The following is an 18,289-nucleotide window of genomic DNA, read 5'->3' as shown; positions in this document are numbered from 1 at the left end:
ATAGCTAATAGAAGCATCACTCTAAGTCTCACGCAGCCCATCATCCACCTGATCACCCTGAGTGTTCAAAGGTAAAACTGGTGATGTCATTTGCGCAAACCACCTAGATGTGCTCACCTGCAAAAAAAGTAAGTCATCACCACATGCCTGTGGCCTGGTTGACACGTGTTCCTATTGGTTCATGTTACACAGGAAGCAGGTTGCAATTCAGCCATTTCAGAGACTTCCATAGGAGCAGCAGAAGCCTGATCAATACTGCCCATCTTTGAGGGCATAAGTATGACTTCTGATCTTGCCTCCTGCTTGATCATCAGCTTGAGACCACAAACTTGTGACAATGACCCAGACTCTCTCTCTTTGCTTATATCTGGCCTTGACAGACAGTAACCCAGGTTGAACATGTCCTGTGACCTGCTAAGCCTCCTGGCTATAGGACATATTTTTTTATGCTATATCTCCATGCCTTTCCACAGGCCTTTGATGACGAGGTAATTTGAGTCTGCTCTTTTGAATGGTTTCAGGTATCCAGATAAACTCAAAAGGAGCAATTGGGTTTTCTCTTGGCTTCTTAATTTTGGAAAAGGCAGGGAAGGAAATGTTCCTGTCTAAGTGAAAAGATGAGACTTTGGGGGAAAAAAAAGTCAACCTTAAACAAAATTAGTGAAAACTTAAGATAATAGGATACCTTGCTCTTCTGTTTACTAAAACAAGATGTCAGTGAGCAAGCAAATTACTTTGAAAATGATAAAATGAAAGTCCTACAAGAGGAGGACCTGAAACAGTTTTTCATAATATAAATAGATGTGGCAGAGGCTCCATGAAAATATATGAACTGAAGCAGGGAAAAAAGTCGCCACTTTCAGGAAATAGAAACAGTAGATTAACTCCGAATCCACTGCCCCTGATTAGGGATGACAAATGTGAAAACTGGATTTCTATGCATAAGCATGAACTAATTCCTTATCAAAAATATACCTAAGAGAAAACTGTCTACACCCAACAAAATGAAGAAAGTAGGTCTTTTTTTTGCATGAATAAAGCAGTCGATGTTAACTGTCTGGGAAAAAAGAAGACTCCAAGGGACTTCAGAATCTTTGCGTTTGTGGGGAAGTGAACACTAGGTAGACCTTAGAAGAGGAAGATTTTCTCCTTGGTTAGCATTGTCTTTAAATATAAGGTAATCTAACTTTCATCTTCTACTCAGATTTTAAGCAGCTGGAGGAGTTAACTAGTACATCTCTTTATTCCAGTTATCTAAGGTTTCTAGTCACCAAATGATTACATAAATAGAAACTGAATGGCTAAGTATCTCTTCAAGCCATTTCAGTTTAAACTGCAGTTGTGACTAGGTCAGTTTTTCCCCCCATCTAGAACACAATTAAAAAGCTATTTTCAATCTATAGTTATAGTCTCCAGGAAAAAAAAAGTTATAAGAATACATTTTAGGTCATTACTGACTCTTTAGCCAACACATCTAGAAATGGAACTATAGCAATCTTAACTGTTCTCATTAAATTCCTTTTAATAAAAAAGTCCTGAGAATTACAGCAGACATATATGGGTCTGACCCAGAAAGTTTATTCAGCTACCTAGAACAGAAGTATACCCTAAACTTATTTTCTTTAAAATACAGGAACTGAGGGTTTACATATTTAACTGCACTTGATTTCCCAAAAGGACATAGAAAATGCTGAAAAAAGCATGGCCCATTTCCATAAATGCCACAAAACAGAAAAAAAACCGTGCATGACATGGTTATGCTACAAATTCAATGATTTAATCTGCAATATTGTTTGAAAAAACATGTAATGATGAAGGGCTTAGCAATAGGCAAAGCAAGGACAAAATAGGTTTCATATTAAAAGGCAGAAAACTTCCAAAAAATGCTTCATCATAAGATACTGAACAACTTGACAAAACACCAAATTTTACCTTGTCAATTTCCCTCTGTGTTGCTCCTTCCTTTTTTAAACGTTCTTGTTCTACACACTTGGCATTGTAGCTTTCCTTGGATTTCTGCAGGGCCTGAGTAATACTCAAAATGTTTTGCACTGCTTCCAATGTTCCTGAAACTTCTTCTTTAGTCTGCCAAATATCATACATTTACCAAAAACAAAGCAGTTTAATATTTTAATTGTAAAAAATGACTGAAAATACATATGGAAAATGAGTAACCTTTTTATGAGCTTTGATCTGCTCATCTCCATATTTATGCACTTCTTTTATGAGCTCCTGTAACTTCCGGACATGTTCCAAGTGACAGCTTGCTAACTTTTCTGTTGATGTTTTGAAAACATCCCAAACTGGTGCAAATGTCCTAGAAGCAAAGATTGGGAATGAGGAGAAACATTATTTAAATATCGATCTAAAATTATTTTATTTTCTGACCAGTGAATTCTTTTTTTTTTTTTTTTTTTTTTTGACAGGGATGAGGTATTTATGATATGCTTAAAAATGCAGTGCAAGTGCAGTTAACCCACTGTAATTTCAGCCTGAGCAAAATAAGTACAAAATTACAGTTGAGTTCAATTTACACCAGTACAGGATTGAACAACTGTAACAGTTAAAGGAGAATAGCTAACATACATTCTTGACCAGCAAATCTTGACTTCCCTTCGCTTTAAAAGTTGCATATGGAATCTTTGATCTTGTCCATGTTAAGTGCAAGATGTGAAGTTAGCAAGCAGTATAGTTAGTACAGTTTTGTAAATCCATCTAAGGTGGATTGATGGGTTGTACAGATGTCATGAATCTCAGTGCAATTAAAAAAACTACTTGAATTCTAAAAAGTCAGACAAAAGACAAGAAGTTGGCAGCTTTCAGAGCAGAACCACACTTGAAAGATGGAATGTAACTTGCAGTTGCTTGTACCTCTAGGAGCTACCTGTTTAACTGAAATTGCATGCTGGGTCTTTTAGACTTATGCCTATAGTAACATTTTAAAACTTTTCAAATAAACTGATTATATAAGAAGACCAAAAATCCTTTCTTTAATCATATTTGGCTAAAATTATTTAATACCTATATCCAATGACTTAATCTTCCAAAATAACCTTTTTGACCAGTTTTTCATGTTTTTCTATGAGGGGTGGGAGAGGCATGTATAAAAAAAAAGAGACATGGTCTATATTAAGGCTCTAATGGTGATTACACCATGATATCTAAGTAGGCATGGCATAAATAAATCAAATAAACAGGAAAAAGCACAAATCTTGGGCATTAAAGGAAATAAGTACAAACACTACATTAGAATGATAAATGTCAATATAAAGTTGGAGAATCAGAATGCTTGAGTCAACTATCTATGCACGCACATGACAATAACATGTTTCAATATAAAGTGGTCTATCACATTCTGAAGAGATTAATTTAGAGATTCTTCTCTTTCCATGGCTAGGGAGTGGGCTTGAAGAAGGTATTCAGAGGCTTACAGAGAGTTTTTCTATCCCCTTACATTTTAATTCCTGACTCAGAGTAAATCTGCTCCTGTTGGGTAGCTGCAATAGAAGCCTATGAAATATGAAACCTATTTGGGATGAACAATAGGGCTGTGCGAATCTTAGGTAGCTGATTCAATTCAGAGGAGATTCGGCCTGATTCGGGGACTAAATTTCTGAATCTGAATCAAATCAGGAGACCAATTAAAAGCTCCAAATCTATTCAAAGCATCTGAATTGATTTGTAAAAGCTTTGGAGAAGATTTGGCCACAGCTGCCTCCAGTGGGTAAGTCTGTTGGGGTTGAGGGAGGGGAAAGAGAAGAGGCATGGGGGAGGGAAGGACTGGGGCTGCGGGATGTGGGCATGGCAGCGCTCGAAGTGGGGGCTCTACATGACTGCTGCTTGCCTAGCCAGGGTAGGGAGGCAGGATGTGGGCATGGCTTGCTGTAGGCGTAAGGGGGCAAGTGGCAGCATGGTATAGCCCCTGTTCCCAGTGCTGTTGCGCCCGCATCCTGCCCCCCTCCCTGCCATGCCAGCTGGCAAGCAGTGGCAGGGCAGAGCCCTTGTGGCTCCCCTCACCCAGGTAGAGGCAGGTACAGCCGGAGGAGAAGCCCCCATGGCTGCCTTGCCTGGCCTCATCTCCCACCCAGCCGAGCCTCCCAGCACTTAAAAAAAAAAAGAAAAAAAAAAAAAAGAAAAAGAAAAAAACCCCGCACTCACTGGCTCTGGCAGCAGTGATCAGGGCCTCAGAGGGCTTGTGGCAGAGCCCCTCCCCTCCCCATGCAAGGCAGGGCAGCAGGGGGGCAGCAGGGATAACCCCTCCCTAGCTGGCACCCGTGCAGCAGCTGCCCCATGGTGCAGGTGCAGCATGGCAGGGCGTTGCACACTGTTTGGGAGCTGGGGTGGCTCCAACAGTAAGCCAGAGCCTGGCTCTGCTCAGCCCCAGGTATGGCTGGAGGAGCCATGGGAGAACCTGTAGCCACCGGGCTGTGCCTGCCTCTCCCTGGCCAGTTCAAATCGAATGGGGACAGTGATTCAAATTACAGAATCGAATCGCTATCCTCCGAATCGGCCGAATCCGAACTGAATACTTCCCTATTCACACAGGCCTAATGAACAGTGCAAATACACATTCTTTATTTTTTGACAGTATGCTATCTTTGTGGTTTGTCCTATTGTTTACAATCAACTTTGTATAGTGCCTAGCACTATGTGGTCTAGAAATTTTAGTTAAGAAGGTTATACAGTCAAAAATGGTCATCTATCATAACACAATACTTCGCAACGTGATACAGATGAAAGGAAGGAATTTTCTCCTATGTATTTCAAGAGACAAATCTACATTAAAATGGAGTTCAATGCATGTGTGTGCTTATAGCTTCAGGTTAAGTCAATTTAAGAATGAGAGAGACATTGTTTTGTATTCCACTCTATCCCTTCCCTATAAGTACAGGGGACAATACACAAAGCTGTTTGCTTAAGAGTACACATTTCTGTACCTCAGCACATCTGGATCTCTTAAGTGCAGTCTTAGTCCTTGGGTTTGTAATGTTTCATTTTAAGGCAGTCATCAGCAACATTTTTCCGATGGCAGACTAAAATGACCCATTTTGAGTCTAAGGTGAGCTGGCACCAGAACCTGACTGCTGCTACTGCCACTTCGCTCTGCCGCCTGGCCATGGCATAGCATAAACAAAGCCTCCTGGCTCCAGGCTGGATCCAATAGCTCCAAGGACCAGATCCAGTCCATGGACCCCTGTCCTGGGATACTTACTGCATGTCTAATGTTTTTACCCATATTTTACTGATGGACATGCTCATGATTAACTTCAAGGTTTTGTCTTTTAAGTAGGATAGGGGGTTCTTTTGTTCTTTCTTTTTCGGAAAGGGGTCTTGGAATTTTTTTGTTAAAATATTGCGCTAAAAAAGATCATGCATAAAAACTAGATGTGATGCCTCAAAAGAATACCATGTAATAATCCTTAAGATAGTTTTCAACCTTTTTAGCCTCAAGGCACCCCTTGGAAATTGCCAGCTCTTAGTTTCATTCTGTTTTTGCCTACGGAAAAATAATAGAGCAGTTTTTCTGTTTCAAAGAACTCAAAGATCATAAGTATGGATTTCTATTTGATATCTCTAGGTTAATCTTGTGAAATACATTTATAAACCTAACAGTGCTAGCACAATCTGGCACTCCACAGCACCCTTGAAAGGATCTCAAGGAAACCTAGGGTGCCTTAATATGATATAATTTTTTTTAAACAAAATCAAGGATACGCCAGATCAGCATAAAAAGTCCAACGCCTACTTGTGAATATGGCCTTAACTTAAAATGATCTTAAAGAGTACTGCATTAAAGGGTCCTGTTTTATGTGAAAACAGAAGAAAACATAGACCAATCTCCCAGCTTGAGCCCCCTCTGTACGTTAAGGGACCCCTCATTTGGTTCCTGTCTTCAGTTCCCCTGGCAGTACTGCTAGGAAAACAATGGTGTGGAGAGCCTTTCAGGTATGAATGCAGTCACAGATCCTATAAAGAGCAGTAGCTGTTGAGATCAAATTATTCACCACTGAAAGCTCTTGATATGTGTCCAGTTTTCCCCTCACATAACTAACTCATTACAACCAAGCAAATAGTTGCAGGCAAATTAGCTGGAAAAAGATAAGTAGTGGGTGGCTGAGCTACTTTCCCCACTTCACATCATCCCTACACCTAAGATTTATCAGAATGGTTGACCCACTCACTCTTTTACCACACAGGAATTAGGTACATAATTATTCTCAGATAACAAGTATGACCTAATTTCTTACCCTAAGCATAACATTTCAATGAATTTTAACAGCATGAAAAGGTCGAAGAGTTTTATTGTCTTCTAGGGTCAGCCAGGCTAAAGAAGAGGTGCTAAGATTTAAATTTAAAAACGAATACTAATAGTGGTTTTCTTGTGAGAAATGTGCCCCCACAGGCAATTGGGTATTCTTATCTTTGATAGATTGTGGTGGTCTGTATTTTACCATTCTGGATAGTGATGGTAAAATACAGACCACCATATAAAAGACACCCACAGACAAACATACATATCTGCAGATAACCAGCAATTACCTTAAACATACCAAGAAAGCCGTAATACACAGCTAAGCCCTCCAATACCACAAATTTGCACTGAGGAGAACACCCATGATCATCACCACAAAAATCTCAAAAGGGCTTTCACCCAACAAGGACACTCCTTCAGAGAGATAGACAGCACTTTTGAAAGAGTCACGTGGATACCATGTGAAGAATTGCTGCAGTACAGAAAGAAAACCGCCATGAATCACACACCGCTAGTTATGACATACTATTCTTCCCTGGAACCTATATGAAAAATCCTCAAACAATTGCAACCCATACTAAAAGAAGAACCAATTCTTAAAGAGATCTTCCCAGAGCCACTCATCCTAGCCTTTAAACAAGCACTGAACCTCGCCAACCTCAATCACCAGAAGCAAACTTCATATGGCCTAAAACACACTGAATGGATCCAGACCATCCCATGACAAGAAATGTAAAACATATCTCCACCACCCCGACAATAACTACACCCCACTACAGAACCATCAACATTCCTGGATCTTACACTTGCACCTCCAGAAATGTAATATTATCTCATCCACTAAATGCCATGATGGAAAATATGTAGGAGAAACCAAACAACAATTGCGCACCGTAAGGAACTCGCACCGAAAATATAACACGGACAAGAATACCCTATTACCGGTGGGGGCATATTTCTCACAAGAAAACCACTCTCTCCAATCTTTCAGTACTAATCCTCAAAAGGGAATTTACAAAACACCTTTTGCAGACGAGCCTACAAACTTCACTTCATCAACCTCCTGGATACCGAAAATCATGGACTAAATATATAAGTTTGATTTATGGCACTTTATAATCTGCCTAACATCTGATACCCCAGGTAACCTCTCTACTATTTACCAACTATATCTTATCACCAGGTATACAATTCCCTTCCTTTCCCCAACCTGTTTCTTACTCAATGACTGCCTCAATTTGCTTTTTCACTTCAGGACATGCTTGCATACTGGTCTCTGGCTTCTATTCTATTCCATTCCATCCAGGAAGAACACAGAACTACTGCAGATACTCCCTTAGCCTAAAGAATGGTGTTTGTGCCCAAAAGCTTGCAAAGAAGAATTTTCCCAACTATTTTAGTTGGTCCAATAAAAGATAACGCATTTACACAAAGAACCTTGTCCGCCTATGTCCTTAGACCAACATGGCTACAACCTATACCCCTATTGCAATAGACTACATTTTAAAAGGTAGCTGGAGTCATTGGCTTTCACTGGAACTTCAACTCCATTAATGAAAGTGTTAGGCTGAAGTTTAATCTATATGAAGTCAAGATATTCATAATTCTGCTTTTATACATATATTAACTTACCCAAGTTGTGTATAATTGCTTGCTGATTTGGCTAGTTTTGTCATTGACCTTGAATATGCCTCCTCTATTGTAGACCTGTTAAAAACAAACATGCTCAAACAGTTTCTAATGTTCAGCAACCGGTTCACAATCAATAAAGTTATTAGGATAAGTAAATGTATATTCTAAACAGACTCAGTCAAGGAAATTCAGTTTGCCCTTTTGTTAAATTTAAAATTTTGCTTCAATTTAAATTTCAACACATAAGTAACCCCATTATGATATAATATAGGGACCTACCGAATTCATGGCAGAACTGGACTGCATGGCAGCTCCTTTAATCTTACAGGTTCCCCCACATACCCCACCCCCCATGCCTAATTGGCTGAGGGGTTCCGATGGCTCTTAATTGTTGTTGACCTGCCGGGAGGCAAAAACGGTGCCATATTTAAAGCTGCAGTTTTCGAATCCCAGTGAATAAAGGGAGAAATGGAGGAGCCCCTCTGACAACTGGCAGAGGAGGCACACAGGGGAACCTGAAAGATTAAAAGAGCCATCCCACATCTCACTTCCGCCGTGAATTTGGTAGGTCCCTAGATATGACCATAAAGTCTATAGGACTATTCAAACTGTTTGAAGTTAAACAAATGTATAAGCCTTTATTGAACCGAGGTCAAAAGGATAAAATGCCTTTATTGCACAATTAATTGATACATACCGCAGGGAAAATACAAGATAAACAGATAATTTTGTCAAGAGAATTAAGAACGGAAGAGAAACAGTATACTTTTTTCTATCAAAATAATTGCCTAATTCTCACCTGAAGAATGAATGACCAACCAATTTGCTACATATTTTACATTTATTTAAAATATCAATTACAAATTTATTTGAGTTTGTAAAAGTGGCATCAGTGAAATATCAGCAAGATTCTATCATATATACAGCTATGAACACAACAAGCACAGTTGCACAGACTACTTGTAACTGAGCCCAGTAACTGGGCTTTGAAAAACACTGCAGAACTTTTCATTTTAATGTTACAAAGAAGATTAAAAAACTACTAATTGAAGAGTGGATAAGAGCCAAAAGTATGACCACAGCACATTAATGATTAAGAACAGCCCTATTTTATTATATCCATTTTATATATAGATATTCTGTTACTGAATGATTAAGTGAGTTGGTTAAAGTCAAATCTGTTAGTAACTAGCCAATGTAAAAATGCGTCTTCCACCATGTCATTCAGTCATTTGACCAACACTTTGTAAGCCCCACTTTAAAATATGTTCTCTCTCCAGAGTTTGACAGGATTTTAAGAACACTTAAGTATTTTCCCAGAATTCTTCAGATAAAATCATACATATTCAGGACAAGGTATACACATACATAGTTACAAACTGCAATCTGAACTGAATTAACAGAAGACATACCTTTAATCTTAACCCTAATGTCAGTTGACATTAGACCACTAATCCTCCCTTAGGTCCTACAGGTTTTCAGAGTACTTCCTGCTATAACCTATCTTTTGGATATGCACCTGGCCCATGGGGCTCCTGGAGGGAGCAGGATGACAGCGGTGATGCCACTGCCAAATTCCAGCTTACAGAATCCCAGTGGAGATACATGTTGGGAGGGGCAAGCAATGTGTGCATTAATCCTTGCATCAGTCAATACCTCTGCTTGCCTCACCTCCAGGGATATATCCAGATTTGGCCTACAAGGATCCTTGCAGCCCTGATCTGGCCCAGGAGCTAAAGGATTTTGATAAACTTGTTGTAGGCAACGGTCATCATAATTTTTCTAGAAGCAGCACTACTTCTACTGTCTAAGAAAAGAAATGCCTACTCTTCTATGAACAAAGTGAAAAATAGGGTAAACTTCAGTTGCCAAATATTTATTAATTTTGGTCTTTTTAGCTCACTGAAATAAAATTGTATCAACCAATTCAAACTTTGAAAAAATGAATCATTTAAATACTTAATGCTCAAGGCACTGTTTATTTTCAAGGGAATACTGGAACTCTAGATATCCTTGAAAGAGTAAAAAAAAAAAAAAATAGTAATGCTTATGGACTGCAGAAAAAAAAATTACATTCCTACAATGCACAATCTGAACTTTCAAAAACAAATGCATGAGTGTGCTAAGATTCAGGACTAACAAAGATAAACACTTACCTTTCTCTTATAAAATCTGCTAGCTCTTTTGTTGATGTATGTCCATGCTTCATGTTGTGATAGAGGACATCAAAGCCATTGTTTCTTTCCCCCTGAGATAAATAAGACGACTTCATTAAAAAACCTGTGAAGTACAACTTGTTAAAGTGGTGTAAAGCCAAGTATTTTCCTATGCATTTTAACAAATTTCATTCTCACTAAACAAAGTGAGTCATTCCTGGTACCTTAATTACCTCTTCTCCAATGCCACTATAAATGCCCTTTTATCTGAGCCAATTAAAAGTTATTCCAATAATGCCTTTTGACACTTCTATATTCTCTTCCAGGGGCTCCTGCATCACTATCTTCCCTTAACTGTCATGTGCCTGTTCCTTTAGTGCTTTCTTTCCCCCTTCTCTCCACCTCTGAAGATGTCCCAAGAACGTACGTGTCCTTACTCCTCTCCTCTTTCCTCCATGCTTATTTCCTAAATGATGTAACCCAACACAAGTCAACATTTTTGGCAGGTGTGCTACAAATTAGCCACTCACCCTCCCTGAGTGCCCATTCCAATCCCTGTCCCCTACGTTACCTGCTGCTCTGCTTTCTGCTCCCTACTTGACCTGCAGTTCTGCTTTCTACTCCTTGCCCCATCTGCCACTGTGCTCCCCTTTTCCTCCCCAATCTATGGCATACTACACAGATGCTGACCATGCCACCTGTGGCACCCCTATTTAATATATCCCCACTGTTTTAGAGAGATGACAAGTCTCTCTCCCCAATCCAATGCCTTCTGTTTTGTCCAGGCTCATCTCTCCTTCAGCCTTTCCAATGTTACCTCAGGTCTACATCAAAAACACGAAGCTCAAAACATTAAGATTCCCTTCTACACTATTTATCTGTACTCTCATTTCCATCAACACTGACACAGCTTTGTTATCCCCATAAGTCACTCAGACACACAAAGTTTAGGCTTATCCTACTCTTCCTATTCCTTTTATCCTCATATCCAGACTCTTTTCACATACATATTTAGTAGGCCTGTGAGAGTCGGCAGCGATCCGATCCAGCTTCAGATCCGGCCACTTCGGATGGCCGTGATCCGATCCAGATCTCCGGACTGAGTTTCTGCCTCAATCCAGCTGAAGCAGCTCCAAAGGTTCAGAGCCACCTCGGAGATCCGGCCATAGGGTATAATGAGGGAATCAATGAAATATCTAGAACTTAGTTGTTTTTTGTCTGATTTGGACGAAACTTGCAGAGATGGTAGCCTTTGCGGAGAGCATGAAACCTGCCAAGTTTCAAGAAGATCAGTGCAGGGGTTTGGGAGGAACTGTACCCCAAATTCCTGAAAGCCAAACTCATGTCATACCTATGTTACAACACAGGGGGGTCAAAACTGCAGGGGTGGTAGCTCTTACTGAGGCCACAAAGCCTGCCAAGTTTCAAGGAGATCGGTGCAGGGGTTTGGGGGGAACTGCACCTCAAGCTGTGGACAAGCAAAACTCGTGCCATGGGTGACAGTGTGTGTGTTAAGGCACAGCAGGGTGACAGCTGCAGGGATGGTGGCCCCTGCTGTGACATCTGCCAGCTCTCAAGATCGGTGCAGGGGGGTTCTGGGGCCCTGCACCCCTAGCTGCTGACAGATAAAACTGGTGCCAAGGCTATGTCCGTCTTGGGGCAGTTGATTGTATTGATTCTTTCCTCTTGTTAGCCTGGTTTTGTAGGTGCTAATTGATGCTCGTTAAGTCATTATGTAGGAGCTAGGGCCTGTGTATTGAGCTGGTCCCTGAGTGAATCATGATTGATTGATTGGTAACTGGTAAGGCAGCAGCTTAGCAGCCAGGCCTGCAGCAGCATCTCCCCTCCCCGCCCCAAGACAGACAGTCAGCCCCACAGCACCCATGGCACGAGTTTTGCTTGTCCGCTGCTTGAGGGGCAGTTGCCCCCAAACCCCTGCACCAATCTTTTTGAAACTTGGCAGGCTTTGTGGTCTCAGCATAGGCTACCACCCCTGCAGTTTTAACCCCGCTATGTTGTAACGCCTAGACGTGACATGAGTTATGCTTTCAAGAATTTGGGGTGCTGTTTCCCCCAAACCCCTGCATCGATCTTCTTTAAATTTGGCAGGTTTTATCCTCTCTGCAGAGTCTATCACCCCAGTAAATTTCATCAAAATCAGACGAAAAATAACAGAGTTATAGATATTTTATTGTTCCCCATTATACCCTATGGCTGGATCTCCGAGGCGGCTCTGAAGCTCTTCAGGAGCTCCAAACTGCTTTGGGAAGCCTAACAAGGCCAGCGCTTCAACCCGGATGTGCTGCTTCGAACCCCGAAGCGTCCTCAGCTTCTCCAGATCCGAAGCTCTGCCTGAAGCCTCGCACAGCCCTAATATTTAGCATTTGGCAAAACTAATAACAACACAGATGTCTACCAACCCTTCCCTACCCACTCTTTTTGTCTGTTATCAATTATAAAATGCAAATTAGAGCACTAGCTTGCTTATCTTCCTGATGTACCAAACTTTTTCAGAAGGAATTACCATGTAGCCATAAATTGCCACCTGAACTGAACCACCTTCATTCACATACCTAATATAAATATTGTACCATGCTCATTCCAAACAAAATTAACAGCATTAATTTTACAATGTACTTTTCAGGTAACAATTTATCACAACATTCAAAATATGAAGATGAAGTTCAATGAGTTATAGACAGATTTAGAACAGCTGTAGTAATATACATCTAATGTAAACCTGACCAGATATGTCCATGGAACAACTTATGCACCATTAAATACAATGATAGAGCATGATTTTATAAATTTAACATCTAAAGAATGCTGGGGAAAAAAAATCTTGAAATCATAGGTTAGACGGGAGGGATAGAAAAACAGGGAAATGTTAGCTAGACTTCATATTTCAGTTGCTCGGCCTTCTTCTTTCAGATGGCTGATATAGATACAGAACACCAACTACAATTCAACATATTTAGGTGGTTAAACCAGACAATTGCATCAGGAGCAATAGAGTGTATTGCTGTGATACCGCCTTCATATTTGCGGATTGGGCACTGAGTTGTTATATGTTCCATGGTTTGTTCTGGGTGACCAGAGTCACACAGTGGAGAGTTTAATTTTCCATTTGTTCATCAAGTATCCATATGTGCCATGGCTTGTGTGGATACAACTTAGAGTTGTCCTTGAGTGTTGTAGATCAAAGCCAGGGACCGTTTATGTTGGATCTATCAGAAGATGTTTATTTGGACTTCCTGTAAACGCCACTCAGTTTTCCAAGCATCATCAGGGTTGAAGTCACATTGTTGAAGGTTAAGTGCATGGATCCAGAAGGGTTTGCATGACTGTAACCCAGGGGCGGGCAATTATTTTGGGCGGAGGGCCACTTACTGAGTTTTGGCAAGCCATTGAGGACCACATGACAGGCAGCCAGGGCAGCTAGATATTAATTTTCTAAATTTTTGAGGGGCCCCGCAGGCCAGATAGAATGGCCTGGCGGGCTGCATCCAGCCCGCAGGCTGCATTTTGCCCAGCCCTGCTTATTCAATGGTGAGGGAGATGGCTGAGGTCCTGGTGGATGGGGATACATTTGTTTTCCTTAATTCGCTGGACTTCCTGTAGAGTTGCTGCCTCATGACAAATGGGTAGAAAAGCAACGTGCAACAGCGAGGGCAGCCAAGGTGCTGAGGCTGACTTGAAGGTTCCAGTGATGCACCACACTGCAGAGTTAAGATGGATGTCAACAAGTTGAATGTGACTGCTTCTGGTCCATACGTCAAGGTAATCAGCTACACAGTATGCAAGGGCCAGCACTGAAGTCCATAATACTGATGTTCCCCAGCTTGTGCTTGCCAATTTCTGGATCAAATTGACCCTTACCTTCATCTCAGCAGCCACCTTCTTCAGGTGGCCAGGGAAAGTTAACATGCAATCCAGCCCCACTCCAAGATAAGACAGAGTAGGGTTGTGCTGCACAGTGTTGCCACAGAAAGTTATCTTCAGGGTATGCTTAGCATTCTTGTTACCAAGATAGAATGCAGTTACTGTTGTTTTGTAGGGATTTGGCTTGAATCTCCATTTCCAAAAATATTCCTCTATAATGTTCGGGTCCTCAGTCAAAGCGCACCCGATGTCATTGGAGGTGGCTACTTGTGTTGCCAAAGCAAGATCAGGTGCATATACAAATTTGAGCAACTCTGTTGATGGCATATCACTTGTGTATCCATTAAAGAGTATTGATGTGAGTACTGAGCCTTGTGGTAGTCCACTGCTGAAAAACCAGGGTGAGCTGACTCGGTCATTCAGGTGGACGTGTAGCCACCTATTACTTAGCACTGTCAATATCAGGCGTAGCATTTGGTGGCAGGGTATAATCTTTTCAAGCTTCAGCATCACACATTTTTTTACATGTCATAAGCTGATTTTTTTACATGTCATAGACTGATGACAGGTCTACAAAGGCTACACCGGTCTTAGATTTTTTTCTGAAAACCAGCTTCAATATGCATTGCAAAGGCCAAAATTTGGTCATAGCAATTTCGCTGAGATTGGAATCCCACTTGTTCACTGGGGATCACTGGCTTGATAAAAGGGTTGATTCTCCTGAAGATCATACATTCCAAGAGTCCGTAGGTCATACAAGAGTGATACTGGCCTGTAGACACCTGGGTCATCAATCAGCTTAACCACTTTGAGTACTGCAGTGACCATTGCCTCCTGTCACAGTTTTGGTATGCATCTAGATTCCACGGTTTTGGTGTACAGTTTCACCAACCATTGCTGTCTCTTGGGACCTAGATTAGCATTTCTCAACCCATGGGTTGTGACCCGAAAGCAGAGTGCAAGAATATATGAAAGGGCTGCGAACAAACTTTAAAAATGGATTCTCCTTTAAAGGAGAAAAACATGAGAAACTGTGGCTTATCTCTTGCAGGCTATCAGAGTTCCAGCCTGCAAGGGGCTGCTTGGTGCCCCCCATGCCCTACACACCCCCCCTCCCACCAGGCATGGCTGTGGCCACCTGAGCCCACAGGGGTGCAAGACCCCAGAGGCCCTGAGGAGGGGGCAGTTGTGTGGAGCCCTAGAAAGGGCAGCTGAGACCCTGAGAGAGCAGGGTTGTAGGTGGGCCTGCCCAAAGTAGGGTGCATCTTCATGACCTGAAAGACTGGGCGTAATTCAGGGTTGAGTAGGGCTGAAGGGATGGTCTGAAGAGCAGCCCCGGGGGGTATGCCAAGTAGGGCTGAAGGATGGCCAGAAGGGCAGCACACGGGCCAACCCCCACAAGATCATGGTGTTGTGTATAAGAAGTCCGGTGAGGGGCCAAGGCAAATTTGGCCCTCTGTTTGGTGAATTGGTTGGCACTACCCCAGGTGAGGGTTGCAGGAGAGGCTCAAGAGACTGCATGTTGCCAGCCAAGGCGTGATTCGGATAAGCCTGATGGCCAGAGGGGTCGCTCCAGGGGAGAGCAAGGCAGAGTGGGGGGGCACAGTATGGTGTGTCAAGCAAAAGACCATGTGAAAGGAGGTACAGTGCAGGAGGCCCCAAGAGGGGGTGGTGGATGGGTGTGCGTGTGTGTTGTCTGGTGGAGGACTAGGTTTAGTCTGGCTTCAGGCCAGGAGTATGAGAACATCTTGGATGCCATCTGCAGGGCATGGGCCACAGTGTAGGGAAGGTACAGAGCTGTAGATAGTGCCCCCTGGTATCAGGTCATGTAATGGGCAGCCCCCCACATTTACCACCAGTTTACTGTAATAGCAAATTTGTGGCAGGCAATACCAGGCAGACTGCCCCATACAGACAGATGGGCAGGACGGATGAGACTCAGCCCTGAGTGTGCTCCCTGTCAGACTAGCTATAAGGATAGTTAAACACTGGAACACGTTTAAAAAAGCTGTGACCTATCTATTACTGGAGAATTTTAAGAACAGATTATACAAACTTCTATCAGGATTGGTTTAGGCCACTGTTGCTCAAACCTTTGGCTGTGCAGGCTGGATAAGTGGTGCTAGGCTGGTTTGCGGGAGAAGTCAGGTTCTGTGCCCCAAGACCAGGCCCTGCACCCCAGAATCGGGCCCCACACTGTCTGGCTTGGCTCTCCATCACCCAGTTGGCCCCATGTGCTCAAGCTAGTGTACAGGGCCACACTATCTGGCCTGCGAGGCTCCCCCTCCCCCACGGTCTGGACATTTGACAGCAGGGGAGCAGCAGTTAGCTGCCACTGCTCTCCCACTGCCAAATTCTTGGGCTTGTAGGGAGTCCCCCCAACCCCTCAAAGTTGAATAAAAATTGTTCTACAGGTTGAGCACCTCATTTAGGCATACAGGAGGAACCTAGATTCTTTGTAGGGTAGGTTTCTTAGTCCCTGGCAAAAGATGAGGGTTTGCAAACTACCTAGGGTATATGTAACCACAGCACATGTGGGATTCCCGAGTTGTTCCAGCTGTTTGCTGTGGCTTTTATTTCAAAAGGTGCCATTTTTTTCCAAATCAGTTACACAACACTGCTGATAAACTAGAGCAGAGTTGAGAAGAGCCACCCTTTGAAGGAAAAGCTGCAATCAGCTGAGCAGTTCATCCTTAGTTCAACAACTTGTTGCAACTTAAGCAGATGACCAATCATCCAATATGAAAAAAGCAGGCTCTACTACAGTTGACACTGGCTTGGGAAAAAGCCATTCTGTTGTAATTCCATGTAAACAAGAATTAACTCCAACTTTTTCTCTGAAGCTGCTGAATCATTCTTGTGGAACATTAAAAATAGCACAAAGGGACTCGTGAGTCCTAATAATTTATGTATAAGCAAGTTATAGGCAACTTAAAACAGAGTTTTATAATGAAAGGTATCAGGCAACCTGAACAATAAGTAGCACTACCTTTTCCACCTCAAACACACATGAGGTTGAGTTAGTTGTATGTTAGCTGTTTGAACACATATGCTGATTATAAGATAAAGTTTTGATGATTAAGCTAGAACAGCTACCCCTTTCATAAGCCACATGAAATTACATGTAATGATGCATGTAAATTCAATGAGACATGCTGCCAGATTGCAAAAAGTGGCCATGAGATGCTTTTCTAGAATGTTTAGGAAGGAGTTATGTGATTAGGCAGCAACTTAGCAATTTAACAATAATTTTTATACAGAAATTAAGAAGAATTACAATATGTATGTATTGATATACTGTTGCTGATCATCAGAGTTAAGAGTGCACATTAGTGACACAGGATGGAAACAGATTCACAATGTGATTAGGGGAAGAAAGATAATTTAAGGTTAAGAAGAACATATAACCAGAAGGCTGAAGTAGTGATGTACTACTGCTCATTTCTTTGTGTAGCACATCATTGACAACTGGAAAGACAAAAAATGTTGTAAGTAATAAGCATTATGTAAATGAAGTCCAAACTCTGTCATTCAATAAAATTTTGCCATTCCCTCCCCCCCTTTTATTTCTTGTAAAAAAATAAATAAGGATTGAGATTGAAGTCCAATGAAGGTCAATTAAAATATATATAAATTAAATATATATGGCTTTAGGGACTCCAGCTCCCTTTCAGCAAGAATCACACTCTGACATGATGTGAACAAGCAATAAAAACCAGATGCTGATTTTATATTTCCTTCAATTCAACAAGTGTAGAATGGTGTAGAATGGTGTGCATATGAGGGGTGCCCAAAGCATTCTGACATATCCTAGAGGTAATGACAATGTTCTTTAACAAGTGAGCCTCTTACTTAAGGTTGCTGACACTGCCATAAAGGCACTTCTTTTTCTGTTAATGTCAAAGAGGACAGAGCCTACTCTTAAGAAGAACGCCTATACTGGGATACTACTAATCCTGACAACTTAAAAAAAAAAAAAGAAGAAAGAATCAAGAAAGAAAGAAAGAGAAGCGGAGGCAGCCAACTTTTTAGTTGACATTTCATTTCCTTTTCCCTATCTCAGCAACTAAAAGTGTTATATTCTGATGGAAATGAAAGTAGCCCTATCAGCAATTAAGGAAGAATTCAATTTTTCCACAACTTGTACATAACAGGAAACAGATTACAGGAACTCCCTGTTTTGTTGAACTATGCTAATAAACCTTTAATTTTTCAAGAATTTTTTTCACTTGTTCCATGTGACAAGTGGAATTTAAAACTTATGCTGTGTTTAATAGCCTGAAGTATCTTTGGAAATCTATGGTAGATTTCCAGTCAAGTGGTCCAAGGTACAGCTACTGCTTAATTTGGACTAAAATTTTTCAAT

At 41.5% G+C, this 18,289-nt stretch overlaps 1 protein-coding gene across 2 annotated transcripts in view; it reads right to left on the bottom strand.

Annotated features, from left to right (window-relative positions):
* FCHO2 (FCH and mu domain containing endocytic adaptor 2) overlaps positions 1-18,289 on the bottom strand; it is a 153,528-nt gene that overhangs the window by 115,235 nt on the left and 20,004 nt on the right. For both annotated transcript variants that reach the window (XM_006263835.4, XM_006263836.4), the window contains exons 2-5: positions 10,042-10,133; positions 7,886-7,960; positions 2,176-2,317; positions 1,933-2,085 (exon numbers count right to left, since the gene is read on the bottom strand). In XM_006263835.4, coding sequence (XP_006263897.1) covers positions 1,933-2,085; positions 2,176-2,317; positions 7,886-7,960; positions 10,042-10,133 — 462 coding nt within the window. The remainder of the gene's footprint in view (positions 1-1,932; positions 2,086-2,175; positions 2,318-7,885; positions 7,961-10,041; positions 10,134-18,289) is intronic.

This window comes from Alligator mississippiensis, chromosome 3 (assembly GCF_030867095.1).
Source record: "Alligator mississippiensis isolate rAllMis1 chromosome 3, rAllMis1, whole genome shotgun sequence".
NCBI lineage: Eukaryota > Metazoa > Chordata > Crocodylia > Alligatoridae > Alligator > Alligator mississippiensis.
This window is presented reverse-complemented; position numbering and strand designations above follow the sequence as displayed.